Source organism: Microcaecilia unicolor, chromosome 9 (assembly GCF_901765095.1).
Source record: "Microcaecilia unicolor chromosome 9, aMicUni1.1, whole genome shotgun sequence".
Lineage (NCBI taxonomy): Eukaryota > Metazoa > Chordata > Amphibia > Gymnophiona > Siphonopidae > Microcaecilia > Microcaecilia unicolor.
Genome location: NC_044039.1, coordinates 195,776,618 through 195,793,881, shown reverse-complemented (window position 1 = coordinate 195,793,881; position 17,264 = coordinate 195,776,618). Strand labels below are relative to the sequence as shown.

The window sequence follows — 17,264 nt, the reverse complement described above, 5'->3', positions numbered from 1 at the left end:
TCTGTATGCACTGCTTCCTCACATTTAGGATGAAACCAGTAAGCAGCAGCAATGATGTGTCTTCAGATGTGCTAGACTGTGACCGGATGAAACAAGTGAGTGCATCTCTCTGTGCTTTGAGCAGTGGCACTATGGTGAAATGACAAGGGGGAGGGAAAGCAGGTCCGGATTAAGGCCAACTGATGCCCTAAGCACAGCCCACCAGTGGTGAACCTCGGGCCTTCCATTGCTGAACTGAAAAGATAGCGAGACTCAGTAAGTGCTGAGAAATATCATTATTGTATGAAAGAAAACATCATATATATTTATAAGAATTAGAAACACACTGAAATTCATGTTGGACAGTGGATGTGGCAGACCGCAGTGAAAGCAGTGGCGTAGCTATCCGGGGGGCCACGGGGGCCTGCCCCCCTAAACTGAATCTGTGCCCTCCTCCCACCTCAAGGTCTGGGTACGCCCTTAAGTGAAAGAGTTAAGAACATGATAGCTACTGGGGAAAAACCTCTGTGGTACCCCCCTTCCCTTCCCTTGGTGCCCTAAGTACTTGCTTATTTTGCTTAATGGTTAATCCAGGTCTGAGGGAAAGGAATTTGGATTTGGCTCACACCTTTTTTCAGTAGTAGCTCAAGGCGAGTTACATTCAGATACACACTAGGTGTTTCCCTGACTCTGGGAGGGCTCATAGTCTTAGGGATCCTTTTTCCAAGCTGTGGGAAAAGTTGGATCCAGCTGGCCCCTACACGGGTTTTTCCCCACATGCTAAGGCCGTTTCTCCCACAGCCGGCAAATGGCCGATTTTCTATTTTTCAGATTAATGAATTTGCGCTAATGTTGCTGTTAGCACACGGCCATTAACAAAAATTAGCACATAAGCACTTACCCGCCACCCCATTTTGTAGGCAGTAAGGACTCATGCGCTAATCCTGTACTAATCAGTTAGGACATCTACATTACCTCACGCTATCTGATGTGCAGAAATGCCCACCCTTTGCCTTCCCCCTACCCCCCAACATGCCCCCTCCATGGAAAAAATTTTAAACCTCTTTTGCACGCGCTAATGCCAAACTTACCACAGGATGCCCGAGTGTATCCCGCAGTAAGCCCTTCTAAACTGTGTTAGGAGCGCTTTAGTATCTAACCCAGTGTAGTAAAAGGCTTCTTAGTTTGTACCTGAGGAAATAGAGGGTTAAGTGACTTGCCCAAGGTCATAAGGAGGAGCAGTGAGATCTGAACATGCTGATGTGCTTGCATTTTATTACAGAGAAAAGTATGTTTATCTTGCCAATAAAAGGACTAAAACCACCACTATAGACACAGCCACGTACCAGCAACCACAAACCAAAATCTACGACATAATCATCTCTCTGTAGCCACTGTATGCATACACAAATCTGCTCAGTCTCTTCAAGATTTCTGTAAACAGTCTGGACTCGCTCAGTGGTGAACTACAACCATGGAACCGATCATCAAATGTCTTTAAAAAAAACCTCCAATTTACCAGAATTTTGAAAAATGCAACCAAATGTGTGCCCTGAAGCAGTGATCTTAACCCAGTCCTTGGGGCGGACCCAGCCAGGCAGGTTTCAGGATATCCACAATGCATATGCATGAGATAGATTTGCATGCACTGCCTTCTTGGTATGCAAATGTATCTCTTTCAAAGTCATTGTGGACATCCTGAAGCCCAACTGGCTGGTTGTGCCCTGAGGACTGGATTGAGAACCACTGCTCTAAAGAATTGCTGAAGAATTGTGCAATTGACTTTCTTATTGCTGTGTATATTCATTTTCCGTTTGCATTTTATACACGGCAGACGGTGGCCATGATTTTACTCACTGAGCACACATTTGGTTATATTTTAAGACCTCTGACGATCATTTCCCATGCCTGCAATACACCACCGAGTCCAGGTTGGAGCTTGGAAACCTTTCCTTCTACCACTTATCATTTCTATAGTGCTACTAGATGTACACAGCTCTGCACACTTGAACATGTAAAAGACAGTCCCTGATAGAGCTTACAATCTAATCAGGACAGACAAACTGGACAAATAAGGGATAATGGAATTACTTAAGTGGGAATGATAAAACAGACATGGGTACTGAACAAGTAAATAGAGGTTAGGAGTTAAATGCAGCCTGAAAAAAAGGGGGCTTTTAACCTCGATTTGAAGACGGCCAGAGATGGAGCTTGACGTACTGATTGAGGAAGTCTATTCTAGGCCTAACGTGCAGCAAGATAAAAGGAACCGAGTCTGGAGTTGGCAGTGGAGGAGAAGGGTACAGAGAAGAAAGATTTACCTATGAACAGAGTTCCCAGGGAGGAGGGGAGGAGGGTAGGAAGAGATAAGAGTGGAAAGGTACATAAATCTTGAACTGATTGAGCATAGATAACTGTGCTTATTTTGTTTAATGGTTAATCCAGGTCTGAGGGAAAGGCATTTGGATTTGGCTCACACCTTTTTTTCAGTAGTAGCTCAAGGCGAGTTACATTCAGGTACACTAGTGTTTCCCTGACTCTGGAGGGCTCATGGTCTTCTTCCTTCATTTGGTTTCTGACGAAGCCCTGCAGATTGCAAAGCTTCGTTTGGTTTCTGACTGAGTCTGACGTCCTGCACGTTGTACATGCAGGACGTCAGACTCAGTCAGAAACCAAACGAAGGAAGAAGACTTCGGCTGGTGAGTGTTGGGGTCCCCTGCCAGCAAAGGTAGGCAACAGCGGGCAGGGGGTCGAGAGGGTCATCAGGGGGGAGGGGGTCAAAGTTGTTGGAGGTGTCAGCAATGGCGGGCGGGGCAGGTCGGAGGGGGGGGGTCGGTGTCGGCAATGCTGGCTGGCGGGCGGGCAGTCGGGGGGGGTCGGCGGCGCCTTGGGGAGGGGGCTAAAATGTGCCCCCTCACCTCGGCTCTGGACCCCCCTACCGTTGAAGTCTGGCTACGCCCCTGGTATACATAGTCCTCTGAATCTCTTCAACATTTATATAAACAGCCTGGACTCACTCAGTGGTGAACTACAGGCATGGAACTGATCATCAAATGTCTTAAAAAAAAAAAAATACTTCCAATTTACAAGAATTCTGAAAAATACAACCAAATGTGTGCCCTGAAGCAGTGATTTTAACCCAGTCCTTGGGGCGGACCCAGCCAGGCAGGTTTCAGGATATCCACAATGCATATGCATGAGATAGATTTGCATGCACTGCCTCCTTGGTATTCAGATGTGTCTCATGCAGAGTCATTGTGGACATCCTGAAGCCCAACTGGCTGGTTGTGTCCTGAGGACTGGATTGAGAACTACTGCTCTAAAGAATTGCTGAAGAATTGTGCAATTGACTTTCTTATTGCTGTGTATATTCATTTTCTGTTTACATCTTATACGCTGCAGACGGTGGCCATGATTTCGTTTGCTGAGCACACATTTGGTTCTATTTTAAGGCCTTTGATGATTAGTTCCATGCCTGCAATAGACCACCGAGTCCAGGCTGGAGTTTGGAGGCCTTTCTCCTCCATATATATAAATCTTGAACTGATTGAACATAGATAACTGTGTTCATGTAGACCAGGGATGGGCAACATTGGTCCTCAAGGGCCACAACCTGGTCGGGTTTTCAGGATTTCCCCAATGAATTTGCATGAGATCTATTTGCATGCACTGCATCAGTTGGATGCTAATATATCTCCTGCATGACCTGAGAACCTGACTGGGTTGCAGCCCTCGAGGACCGAGGTTGCCCACCCCTGATGTAGACAGTGGCTATATTGAAATCATTAAGCAGCAGGTTTTGACTTGAGTTAGGTCATTTTATTAACTTTTTTTTAAATTTTCTGTCCTCTTGGCAGGCCCACCATTAAAACATTTTAGTGTCCAACGTTCCCTTCAATCTGTTCCTATATTTATTTTATTTATTTATTTATTTGTTGCATTTGTATCCCACATTATCCCACCTCTTTGCAGGCTCAATGTGGCTTACAGTACATCATGAATAGTGGTAATACATGAGGAATTATACATTTAGTAATAGCAGAAGTGTTTTGGTACATGATAGTGAAATGACATGGTAATATTATAACAAGCAAACATAATAAGAGATATCTAGGAGAAATATAAGAATTAAGGAGAGTGTGCATTTAGTGATAACAAAAGATTTTTGGGTAACATGAAACTGAGAAGAAAGATGGTAGTAGTTTGACAACCAAATATGGCTTATTACGGGAACATTGGACACTAAAGGGTTAAAAGCCCTGGCCACTTCATGGTTAAAGGAACAATTCTATAACTGGGCACTCCCTGGTAGGTTCCTTTTCTGTAATGGAATTGAGGTGCTGAGGTTCTAATATAGAATGCAAGTGTAACTCAGCATCAATGCATCTAACATTTAGGTGCCTGCAATTATACCAGACAGGGACACATGCAATTTATAGTATTCTGTAAGTTGCTTGTATAAGTGGGAGCCCCACCTGTATCTTGCTCAATGCTTTTCCTAGTAGGAGGAAATATTGTTTCACTCAATGAATAGTTAAGCTCTGGAACTCATAGCCAGAGAATGTGGTAACAGCGGTTAGCATATCTGGGTTTGAAAAAGGTTTGGACAAGTTCCTGGAGGAAAAGTCTATAGTCTGCGATTGAGATAAAATTGGGGAAAAGGCATTGCTTATCCCTGGGAATGGTAGCATGGAATCATGTTGCTCCTTGGGATTCTGTATGGAATCTTGATACTCTTTGGAATTCTGGAATCTTGCTACTATTTGGGATTCTGTATGGAATCTTGCTACTCTTTGGAATTCTGGAATCTTGCTACTATTTGAGATTCTGTATGGAATCTTTCTACTTTTTGGGATTCTGCCAGGTACTTGTGACCTGGATTGGCCACTGTTGGAAACAAGATACTAGGCTAGATGGAACATCGGTCTGCCCCAGTATGTCTATTCTTGCTTCGGTCTTCACCGAGGAAGATTTGGGTGGGATACCGGTGTCGGAAATGGTATTTCAAGTGGACGAGTTGGAGAAACTTACTTACTTCACGGTAAACCTGGAGGACGTAATGGGGCAGTTCAGCAAACTGAAGAGTAGCAAATCTCCTGGACCGGATAATATTCATCCTAGAGTACTGATAGAACTGAAAAACGAGCTTGCGGAGCTACTGTTAGTGATATGCAATTTATCCTTAAAATCGAGCATGGTACCGGAAGATTGGAGGGTGGCCAGTGTAATGCCAATTTTTTAAAAAGGTTCCAGGGGAGATCCGGGAAATTATAGACCGGTGAGTCTGACGTTGGTGCAGAGGAAAATGGTAGAGGCTATTATCAAAAACAAAATTACAGAGCACATCCAAGGACATGGATTACTGAGACCAAGTCAGCACGGCGGCTTTTGTGTAGGGAAATCTTGCCTGACCAATTTACTTCAATTCTTTGAAGGAGTAAACAAACATGTGGACAAAGGGGAGCCGGTTGATATTGGGTATCTGGATTTTCAAAAGGCGTTTGACAAGGTACCTCATGAAAGGCTACAGAGGAAATTGGAGGGTCATGGGATAGGAGGAAATGTCCTATTGTGGATTAAAAACTGGTTGAAGGATAGGAAACAGAGAGTGGGGTTAAATGGGCAGTATTCACAATGGAGACGGGTAGTTAGTGGGGTTCCTCAGGGGTCTGTGCTAGGACCGCTGCTTTTTAATATATTTATAAATGATTTAGAGATGGGAGTAATTAGCGAGGTAATTAAATTTGCTGACAACACAAAGTTATTCAAAGTTGTTAACTCACGACAGGATTGTGAAAAATTACAGAAGGACCTTGCGAGACTGGGAGACTGGGCAGCAAAATGGCAGATGACGTTTAATGCGAGCAAATGCAAGGTGATGCATGTGGGGAAAAAAGAACCCGAATTATAGCTACGTCATGCAAGGTTCCACGTTAGGAGTTAAGGACCAAGAAAGGTATCTGGGTGTCGTCGTCGATAATACACTGAAACCTTCTGCTCAGTGTGCTGCTGCGGCTAGGAAAGCGAATAGAATGCTGGGTATTATTAGGAAAGGTATGAAAAACAGGTGTGAGGATGTTATAATGCTGTTGTATCGCTCCATGGTGTGACCGCACCTTGAGTATTGTGTTCAATTCTGGTCGCCTCATCTCAAGAAAGATATAGTGGAATTGGAAAAGGTGCAGCGAAGGGCGACTAAAATGATAGCGGGGATGGGACGACTTCCCTATGAAGAAAGACTAAGGAGGCTAGAGCTTTTCAGCTTGGAGAAGAGACAGCTGAGGGGAGACATGATAGAGGTATATAAAATAATGAGTGGAGTGGAACAGGTGGATGTGAAGCGTCTGTTCACGCTTTCCAAAAATACTAGGACTAGGGGGCATGCGATGAAACTACAGTGTAGTAAATTTAAAACAAGAAAATTTTTCTTCACCCAACGCATACTTAAACTCTGGAATTCATTGCCGGAGAACGTGGTGAAGGCAGTTAGCTTAGCAGAGTTTAAAAAGGGGTTAGACGGTTTCCTAAAGGACAAGTCCATAAACCACTACTAAATGGACTTGGGAAAAATCCACAATTCCAGGAATAACATGTATAGAATGTCTGTACGTTTGGGAAGCTCGCCTTGTGCCCTTGGCCTGGATTGGCTGCTGCCGTGGACAGGCTGCTGGGCTCGATGGACCCTTGGTCTTTTCCCAGTGTGGCATTACTTATAAACTAAATGATGGCGACTTGAGATAATCTCGTTGTGAGTTTAAAATCGCCGATTTTAAGGGGTTAGCGGGTAAGCTGGGAGGAGCGGAGTTTACAACAGCCACTCCTGCTCATGGCGTCACGTGACCCTCTCTAAAAACAATTTTTAAAAACTACTACTACTGCTACTTATCATTTCTACTAGATGTACACAGCACTGTACACTAAATATGTAAGAGACAGTCTCTGCTTGACAGAGCTTACCATCTAATCAAGACAGACAAACAGGACAAATAAGGGATAAGGGAAAAAACATGTACCCAAGGGACTTTACAGCTCTTAATAACATATGATATAAAATCTGAAAAAACATATAAATAACTAACAAATCTAAAGTACATGAAATTATCTAATCACAAAAATATATAAAACATTCCAAAAGACAGAAAATATATATTAGTGATACATAAACAATTTTTAGAGAATTTTGATACATAAAAAGTTTTTATTTTTTGTTACATTTGTACCCTGCGCTTTCCCACTCATGGCAGGCTCAATGCAGCTTACAAGGGGGAATGGAGGGTTAAGTGACTTGCCCAGAGTCACAAGGAGCTGCCTGTGCCTGAAGTGGGAATTGAACTCAGTTCCCCAGGACCAAAGTCCACCACCCTAACCACTAGGCCACTCCTCCACTGTTGCTACTGTTTGAGATTCTACATGGAATGTTACTATTCCACTAGCAACATTCCATGTAGAAGTCGGCCCTTGCAGATCACCAATGTGGCCGCGCAGGCTTCTGCTTCTCTGAGTCTGACATCCTGCATGTACGTGCAGGACGTCAGACTCACAGAAACAGAAGCCTGCGCAGCCTTCTACATGGAATGTTGCTAGTGGAATAGCAACATTCCATGTAGAATCTCCAATAGTAGCAACAGAATCTCAATAGTAGCAACATTCCATGTAGAATCTCCAATAGTAGCAACATTCCATGTAGAATCTCCAAAAGTATCTATTTTATTTTTGTTACATTTGTACCCTGCGCTTTCCCACTCATGGCAAGCTCAATGCGGCTTACATGGGGCAATGGAGGGTTAAGTGACTTGCCCAGAGTCACAAGGAGCTGCCTGTGCCTGAAGTGGGAATCGAACTCACTTCCTCAGGACCAAAGTCCACCACCCTAACCACTAGGCCACTCCTCCACACCACAAAAATAAAAATGTATGTGAACATGACTAAACATGCATCCATTAATAATATGATAAATGCACTGGTCTAAAGTAATTCATGGAACAATTAGAATAAATGAGTTTTCTAATTGTTTACTTGAAGAAGGAAAGAAGGACAAAGTAAAATGCAACGAGGAGATATTTTATATGTTATGTTGTTAAGAGCTGTAAAGTCCCTTGAGTTTAATTTATTCAGCTTATTCATTATGCACATGTTTTTCTATTGTTTCGTTTCTAGACACCTGATGCAGGCCTATTAGGCCGAAACACGGCTTGTGTCGAGTCTTGGATGCTAATAAATGTTTGATGTTTTCGCATGGTCTGGCTACTGTTTTTAGTCACTTTCGCTGTGTTTCTGTTTGTCTTACGTTCATGTGTACATCCCCCTTACAAATATGCACTGTAAGTTAAGCAGGTATTTGCAGAATAGCATTTAGGCTCGCTGCTAGCACTTATGTGGGTATGTGCACGTGTACATACATTAGTGCTAGTATTTGTAACCCTACTCTACCCTCTCTGTAACTATCTTTCAATGAATCATGTAAACCCCGTTGAACCGCCTAAGGACTCAACCCAGCTCAACACTTCCGCGAGAAAGGTCTACAGACTCTCACTGTCTCTCTTGAATTGTTAACTTTGCTTGATACTTTGTAACCGCCTCCCATTGTTCTATGTAAGCCACATTGAACCTACCAATAGATGGAAATAAATAAATAATAAATGCATATGTAAATGTGGGCACCTAGGTTCTAGAATTTCCCGTCAAATGCCTGGAGATACTTAGGCAGTGCAGGGAAAGGGCAACACCACATTTATGGAAACTGCGAAGGTGATTTGCATATTCTGATAGCTACAATGGTTGCTCACTCCGCAGTACCTGCGAGTGAAGTGGAGGAGTGGCCTAACGGTTAATGTAGCGAGTTGCAGAGCTGGGGAACTGGGTTTGATTCCTGATGCCACCTAATTGGTCAGCAGTGGATTGAGATCCTGAGGAACCAGGTTCAAGTCCCTCTGCCACTCTGTGTGACCCTGGGCAAGTCACTTAGCTCTCTTTTGCCCCAGGTACAATATAATACTAGATTGTGAACCCATTAGGGACAATACCAGAATAAAAAAATTGTAAACGGCTTAGGTCTAGGCAGTATATAAATACTGAAAATAAATTAAATAAGAGTCCCTGGAGGCTCACACAGCAACAATGAATATGACATCATTACATTTTTTTGAATAATGTGGAAAATGTAATGAAGCAACACCACCAGTAGAAAAAACAAAACTGTGAACATGCTGCATGAGCTTCCTGAGTCCCTTTCATTACCCCTAATCATTTCAGACCGGTACATATCACAACAGGATAAGCCTGTAGTCAGGGCAAGTATTTGACTAGACCTGCAGGATTGAGCCCGCATGAATGGAAGGTTGAGGACAGAACAGGCAGCGGGAGTGCAGTGGCGTAGGAAGGGGGGGGGGGCGGGAGGGGCGGTCCGCCCCGGGTGCACACGCTCGGGGGGTGCCAGCCCCGCTGGTTCCCTGCTCCCTCTGCCCCGGAACAGGTTACTTCCTGTTCCGGGGCAGAGAGAGCAGGGAACCAGCGGGGCCGACGCAGCTCCGAGTGACGTGCACTCAGGGCAGATGGGCCCTCCCGCAGGTAAGAATGCGGTCCCGGGGGGGGGGGGGTTGCGCTCTGGGGGGGGGGGGGGGGTGCGCCGCAGAAGGGGGGTGTCACGCCGTGCTGCACCCGGGGGGGAGGTGTGCAGCGGCGACCTGCCCCAGGTGCCATTAGCCCTCGCTACAGCACTGCGGGAGTGACTGATGAGTGAATGAAATTAGATTGTTAATGAAAGCAGAAGAACAGCTTCTTAAACCTATTGTTCAACCGGCCTAGGCTGGTGTAAGTCAAACTTTAGGGGGTTGAGGAGTATCCTAATGGTTAGGGTACTGGGCTGGCAACCAGGGAAGCCCAGTTCAAATCCCTCTGCTGCTTCTTGTGGTCATCTATCTCTCCATTGCCTCAGGTCCAAACTTAAGTTTGTAAGCCCTCTGGGGATCTGACTGTAACTCAGCTTGAGCCACTGCTGAAAAAGGTGAGAACTGTTCTAGGAGTTAGCCAGCAACTCTCAAAGTTTTCAGTTTTGCTCCCACTGAACAGTGGCGTAGCCAAGGGTGGGCCAGGGCCCACCCTATTTGGACTCTGGCCCACCCAAAATTGTGCACTCTTGCTATGGCTTGCAGAGGTCCTCAAACCCCCTGTCAGCTGAAGATTTCCTCCTCCTCAGGCAGCCAGTGCTCTTTCAAACGGCAGCTTGGCAGCACTTGCCTCGAGCTGAAACCAACACCAGCCCCTCTTCACATGCTTAGTTTTCATGTGGCCCTGGCATCAGCTCAAGGAAAGTGCTGACTGTCTGAGCAGGAGGAAATCTTCAGCTGGCGGGGTTTGTAGATCCCCTCCTGCTCAGGTATTTAATATTGTGGGCTTGCAAGTGGAGGGAGGGATGAAGAGCAGAGCAGAGGGGGGCTAGGGTCAAGGGAGGGCATGAATTCCATGCCCACCCACCTTGGACTCAGGCCCACCCAAAATTGGCTGTCTGGCTACGCCACTGCCACTGAATAGGTAAATCTTGTTCGTGCAACTTACTGAGTGGGCAGAATTTATCTGCATAAAAAGAAGCGGGTTAGGAGGTGCTCCTGAGGCACAGCAAAACCATCTGCTCAGCAATGGTATTCGCATAGTTAGACAAATCACTCCAATAACAGGAAGTAGAGGAATTTCTCCAAGGAAGGAGGGGGGGGGGGAAGTAATTTTTTTGCATTACCTAACAGTGCTTGAGTGGAGGGGAATAGCAGGAAAGGGGGGCAGGCAAATGCCCCCCCGTTATCCAGAAACTATATATTCAGCAGCAGACTTATTTAAGTCCGTCCCACCACATAGCCCAGAAACTTTTACTGCTTGCTAAATAGTTTCCTCTTCGTGTTTTACAGGCTAATAGTCAACCGCCACAGTCCGCTGCAGCAGTCAAAAATATCCCAGTATTCAGCACCGCTATCCAGATAATGTAGCCCTAGAACTTACAGTATTCAGATAGGGGAGATATTCGGACTGTTTTCTGGAAAACTTAACCTTTGTGTTGTCCTAAGCCAGGGGTAGGCAACTCCGGTCCTCGAGAACCGCAGGCAGGTCAGGTTTTCAGGATATCCACAATGAATATGCAGGAGATAGATTCGTAAGCACTGCCTCCATGGTATGCAAATCTATCTCCTGCATATTCATTGTGGATATCCTGAAAACCTGACCTGCCTGCGGCTCTTGAGGACCGGAGTTGCCTACCCCTGTCCTAAGCTATCTGGATAAGTAATCTGGACAGCGAACTGAATATTCTCACTATCTGGGTAAGATCCAGGATTGCCCCGGTGTTCCCCATGCTCTACCCAGCACTATCCAGAGAGCGCCAAGGAGTCTATAAGGATATTGAGAGGCAGTGCCTCCCAATATCCCAGTTAGCATCACTTATCCAGATCACGAGTGCTGTTATCCGGATACGGGCTTTGGAACATTGATCCATTAGTATTATTTATGGCTGGACTGATGATGTTACATAACCAGCAAGTAACCAATATGACTAACGACCGCACAAACAACTCTTTCAACGTGGAAATTTGGGGAGATAGATTAAGGCAGAACATAAAGCCTCCCAGGTGTATAGAGAGAACGAGCCAGTCCTTGCAGGTGCTCTTTATAAACAGTCCCCCTCCCATGTAAAGGTTTCATTTCCTTCAATATCAACAGCAGAAACCATTTGAAAATAGAAATTCAGTGCTTAATCCTGCTCTGAGCCTCAAATGAGGAAGAACGTGAAGAAATGGGGGGGAAAAAAGAGCAGGAAAAAGCAAAATATGGCGTGAAGCAAATGATGAAAATGCACAGGAGAGAGCAAAACTAATCCTGAAAAGTTGTGCTTCTCCAGTCTCCAACATCTAGTTACAAGGTGATACATGACCTCTTTTCTCAAAATATTTTGCGGAAGAGGTGATTGGATGCTCTTTCATCCCCCTCTCCAAATTCCTCGGCTTTTCCATCAGGGCCGCCGAGAGACTGGGCCGGGTCCGAGGCAAGGCCGCCCCCCCCCCCTGAGGTTGCCGCCGCTGCTCCCACTCCACCCACCTGAGTTCGCCACCGCTCCCATCCCAAGATCACTACAGCCACTGCTCATCCCTCCACCCCCCCCGAGGTCGCTGCCACCGCTCCCCCCCTCCGGAAATTACGTCAGACGAGGGCGGGACACAGGGAGGGAAGGAGGGCCGAAGTGAGGCATTCTGCTGCCTGCAGCGCTGCTTTCACGGAGGTGAGACTGCGATTGCAATGCAGGGGCAGACGGTCGACGACGGAGGGCGGATGGGACTGTGGCGCCGGGCCCCCCTTGGAGGCCCTGGCCCGGGGAATTTTGTCCCCCCTGCCCCCCCCCCCCCCTCGGCGGCTATGTTTTCCATCTTTCGTAATGAGTCGGTCACACCCACAATCTGCTGTACCAAGAATTCAAAATGAGCTTGAATTGTTAACTGCTCTTGACATTTATTGACCAGGTTCAACAGAAAAATAAATACTTTTTTTTTCTGCTGTGATTGATATTTCAGTGTTGCTTGAGGATGGAAAAGAATAATGTTGAACGATTTATTTTTGTTTCATCTAAACTGATCAACGTTCTTTAAGGTGTTTGTTTCTTTCTTTCTTTCTTCTATCGCACCTTGGCAGGAAATCTTGGAAGAAGTTGTTAGAGAATTGCACAAAGTGAAAGAAGAAATAATTGATGGTAAGGCAGGGGAGAATATCTGCTAAATTTGGTGGATGATGCATTCTTTGATTTGCCCCATTAAAGACGTTTTAATTTTTTTTTCTTAATATAATCTGTGATCACACCTAGCTGACAACATTAAGACACTACTCTGATAAAATCTTTTGCCATCAATACTGATTGTTTGCTAAAGATTTTTTCACACAAGCACCCGGACTTAAAAGAGCTTGCTCACAACCAGGGGCGTATCTGCGTGGGGCCTGAGGGGCCTGGGCCCCCGCAGATTTTGCCCTGGACCCCCCTACCGCCATCAACTCTCCCCCGCTGCCGTTCTTACTTTTGCTGGCGGGGGACCCCAACCCCCCGCCAGCCGCCCCGCGGTGTTTGAAATTCATCTTCGGCCTCCGTGGCCGTGCTGCTGTGATAGGCGCTGTTGAAATCCACTTCGGAGTCTGACGTCGTTGTACGTTGTACGTGCTGCGACGTCAGACTCCGAAGTGGATTTCAACAGCGCCTATCACAGCAGCACGGCCACGGAGGCCGAAGATGAATTTCAAACACCGCAGGGCGGCTGGCGGGGGTTTGGGGTCCCCCGCCGGCTGAAGAAGATGTTTTTACGGCAGCGGCAGGTGGAAGCACACCTCGGCTGGCGGGGGTTGGGGTCCCCCGCCAGCAAAAGTAAGAACGGCAGCGGGGGAGGGTTGGCGGCGGGAGGGGGGTGGAGAGAGTCACATTGGTGGCGGTGGGGGCTCGGCGGTGGGGGGGGCGGCGGCGGGGGGGGGGCTAAAATGTGCCCCCTCCCTCTGGCTCTGGCCCCCCCTACCGCCGGAGTCCAGATACGCCCCTGCTCACAACCCAAGGAATAGGTGGCCGATGCAGAAAGCTAACGCAGGTGAATGCATGTGGTTTGCAGAAAACGGATTTGCGCAGAAGCTAACCCTGCACAAACCTCTGAGTTAGAAAGCAGTGCAAATCCAATTAAAATGGATGGTAATGAAGCTATTTCCACGCCAATACAAAGAACTGCGGCAGAAAACATTAAGGTGAGCACAATGCTGGAATATGAATGCTGGGCCAGAGGAGGCCTAGAATAAGCTTGTTCTTCTGCTTTGGGGCAGAGTAACTAACATCCCTCCCAGCCCCAAATCCTTTGTTCCCCCACTCCAGAAAGGACTTCCCCAATCCCCCAACCTCCATCCCAGAAAGGACCTCCTGATGCTGTGATCCCCTACTCCAGAAGGAACCTACTCCCTAGAGATGCCTCTCTACTTCCCCCTCCTCCTCTGACACAACCCAAAAAAAAATCCATAGTAGTTTAGGAACCCTTGCAATTCCACCTAAAAAAAAAATCCCTGGTGGGCTAGTGGACTCTGACCCCCACCATTCCCCATTCCCCCCCCCCCCCATGTATATTTAACAACACCTGCTCCTGTCTCCTTACCATCATCTTCCAAAATGGGTTGGTCTGCCTAATAAGAGTAGTTGGGCAGAGACCAACAAATATGGGGAAAAGTCCTGCACTTGGTTGATTGACCCCCACATTGATTTGTACCTGTGCTCTTCAGGGCACAGACCGTATAAGTCAACACCTGCTCCTGTCTCCATACCATCATCTTCCAAATGGGTTGGTCTGCCTAGTAAGAGTAGTTGGGCAGAGACCAACAAATATGGGGAAAAGTCCTGCACTTGGTTGATTGACCCCCACATTGATTTGTACCTGTGCTCTTCAGGGCACAGACCGTATAAGTCAACACCTGCTCCTGTCTCCATACCATCATCTTCCAAAATGGGTTGGTCTGCCTAATAAGAGTAGTTGGGCAGAGACCAACAAATATGGGGAAAAGTCCTGCACTTGGTTGATTGATCCTAGGATGCACCATGCAGAATCAGGTACCACCGTTTTGAAAGATCACATCGTTCCTGTCTCTAGGTACGCAGAGGGGGCCCAGGGAGTAGGAGCTCCACTAGGGAATTTTGGGGATTGTGTTTGGGGACTGAGGTTGTGTTGTTGGCATTGAGGACATTTTTGGAAGGCGGGATCCTTTCTGGGGTTGGAGGATCGAGGGAATTCACTAAACTACCAGTGATTTTTTTGGGTAGGGATGGAGGCAACCTGAGTCAGAGCTTTTTATTTCATGTCTCCCTTCCTGTCAGTGCATGAGCCGATCATCACTCAGACACCGACAGGAAGGGAGATACTTTTTAGGCTAGAACCTTGCACAGAATAACAGATGTGACAGTAAAATCTTCTCTGGCTACATACACAATGAGCCCAAAAAGTAATTTGACTTTAAAAAAAGGACAATTTTTCTTCCTACCTGTTTTGTACCTTATGCATCACCTCCCTCCTGCTCACCACATGATGGCTAGTGCTACCTGCAGTACTGTAGGTATTGATATATTCCATCACGCTTACCCCTGCTAATCCAGCACCAACATTGCAGCTTCTGCTTCAAGCAAGAATACATTTTTTTCTGGGTTTCTGGACAAAAATCAAAATTTAATGTTATTTTACTTCAGTGCAAATAGATACACTGTATAATCCGGTTTGGTCAAATGTCTCTTAGGAAACTGGACACACAAAATCTGTTGGCTATAAGGCTCTGTTAAATATGTTCTGTCTTATCAGATGACAAGTTTTTGCCTGTCCCTTTTGTACATTGAATATAAAAGAAACTGACAGAATGTTGGGTGTGGATGAATGAGTGGGAAACGGATGACAGCAGTTCACAAACAAACCCTGGAACACCAGTATTTAATACACATCAACAAAGACTGTTGTTTCTACTTCTTGATGGTCCAGGGTTTATTTGTGAAGTGCCGTCAACCGTTTCCCACTCTTTTTTTTAATCCTGTTCTGTTTCCCTTCTGTTGTTTTCCACTTTTATGGTTTCTGGATGTATATCAGAAGATTAGTGTCATGTAACAGAATCTCTAAACACAAGTGGTTACTATGGTTGACTCTACGACTGCATTCAAGCAAATTATTATAAAATGACAACACTTAACATTTACCAGTAGAGTGAAACATGGAAACCTGTATCGTACCGGATACCGTCCCAGACCCATGCAACTCCCCATTTAGCAGCAGCCTAGTTTTATTTTGGTTTTTCATTCTCTCCTTCTAGCTATAAGGCAGGAGTTGAGCAGAATTAGTACAACATAATGGCTGCACCGCATCTGCCAAGTCCGAACAGAGGAGCTGGGAAGACATGTTCACTGCCTCGTGTACCCAAGGTCGTGCGAAATAGCGAAAGAAGTTGCCTGCACGGTCTTCGTTCTTTACAACATTTTTATCAGCAGACTCTGCACACTTTGAAGCTTGCTACCTTGAATTTGCTTCGGTTCTAAAAAGTTTTAAAGAGAGAATATTAAAATTATAAAATTCCTGATTTTTTTTTTTAGATATCATCTGACATTGCACATCAGATTTGTCAGCCTTTTTGTTTTGTATTTTATATTTGCTTATTTAAATGTATTATTTTTTTTTTTCTTTTTAGTAGCAGATTACAAAAGAAATGTGAACCATTTGCTTTAATAGAGGACTTCCAAGTCATTTTACTGGTAGTCTGCAGTGTTAAGACCCTTTGCCAACAGAAATGTCATGTGGCATCAACAGAGGATCCATGATCCGTGAAGCAGTTACCCAATGACAAAGTACGTGTCTCCGAGTTATCACAATATTAAAATGGTACTTCAGTGCACCACAATATCTGTGTTCATATTGGTAATAAATTGTTGTCACCACAACATGGCCTTGCTCTTTATTACATATCAACTTTTAAATTACATAGCTGGTAGTTTTTCCTACACTTAATATTACACTGCAAGATGAACACATGTTTGTGGAGAAACACGTGGAAAACTGGATTAATCTAATCCAATGGTTCTCAATCTTTCTTCTGTTGTGACACACTTGACAGACAATATTCACATGTGTGAGATATTAAACACGTCAGGTTTCAGCTGAGCAAAGGAAAAAAAAAAACATAAATGTCATTTAATTGTTGCTAATAATGATGTGGAAGAGAGGGGTGAATTGCAACATTTTCATTCAAGGCTAATGACAGAAGTAGGGATCAGTTATGGAGATTTCAAGTACCCCAACTTCCTGGTTCTCATTTCTCCCCAACCTGCAGCGCACATGGTTGTTAACAAACATCCGCAAACAAACCTTTTCCGGAGGTGGGAAGGCGGTAGAACTAGAGGACATGAAATGAGGTTGAAGGGGGACAGACTGAAGAAAAATGTAGTATTTTTTCACGGAGGGAGTGGTGGATGCTTGGAATGCCCTCCCACGGGAGGTGGTGGAGAGGAAAACGGTAACGGAATTCAAAAATGTGTGGGATAAACATAAAGGAATCCTGTTCAGAAGGAATGGATCCTCAGAAATTTAGCAAAGATTGAGTGACAGAACCGGTGGGGGTGGCGGGACTAGTGCTGGGCAGACTTCTATGGCAGACACAAATCAAGGTCAGGTATACATATAAAGTACCACATACGAGTTTATCTTGTTGGGCAGACTGGATGGACTGTACAGGTCTTTCTCTGTCTTCATCTACTATGTTACTATCGTTAC

General features: G+C 45.4%; 1 protein-coding gene across 2 annotated transcripts in view; it reads left to right on the top strand.

Annotated features, from left to right (window-relative positions):
• Positions 1–16,435, top strand: part of EVL (Enah/Vasp-like) — a 226,589-nt gene extending 210,154 nt beyond the window's left edge. For both annotated transcript variants that reach the window (XM_030214620.1, XM_030214621.1), the window contains 3 exons: positions 29–95; positions 12,646–12,703; positions 15,814–16,435. In XM_030214620.1, coding sequence (XP_030070480.1) covers positions 29–95; positions 12,646–12,703; positions 15,814–15,851 — 163 coding nt within the window. In that variant the 3' untranslated portion in view covers positions 15,852–16,435. The remainder of the gene's footprint in view (positions 1–28; positions 96–12,645; positions 12,704–15,813) is intronic.
• The last annotated feature ends 829 nt before the right edge of the window (positions 16,436–17,264 follow it).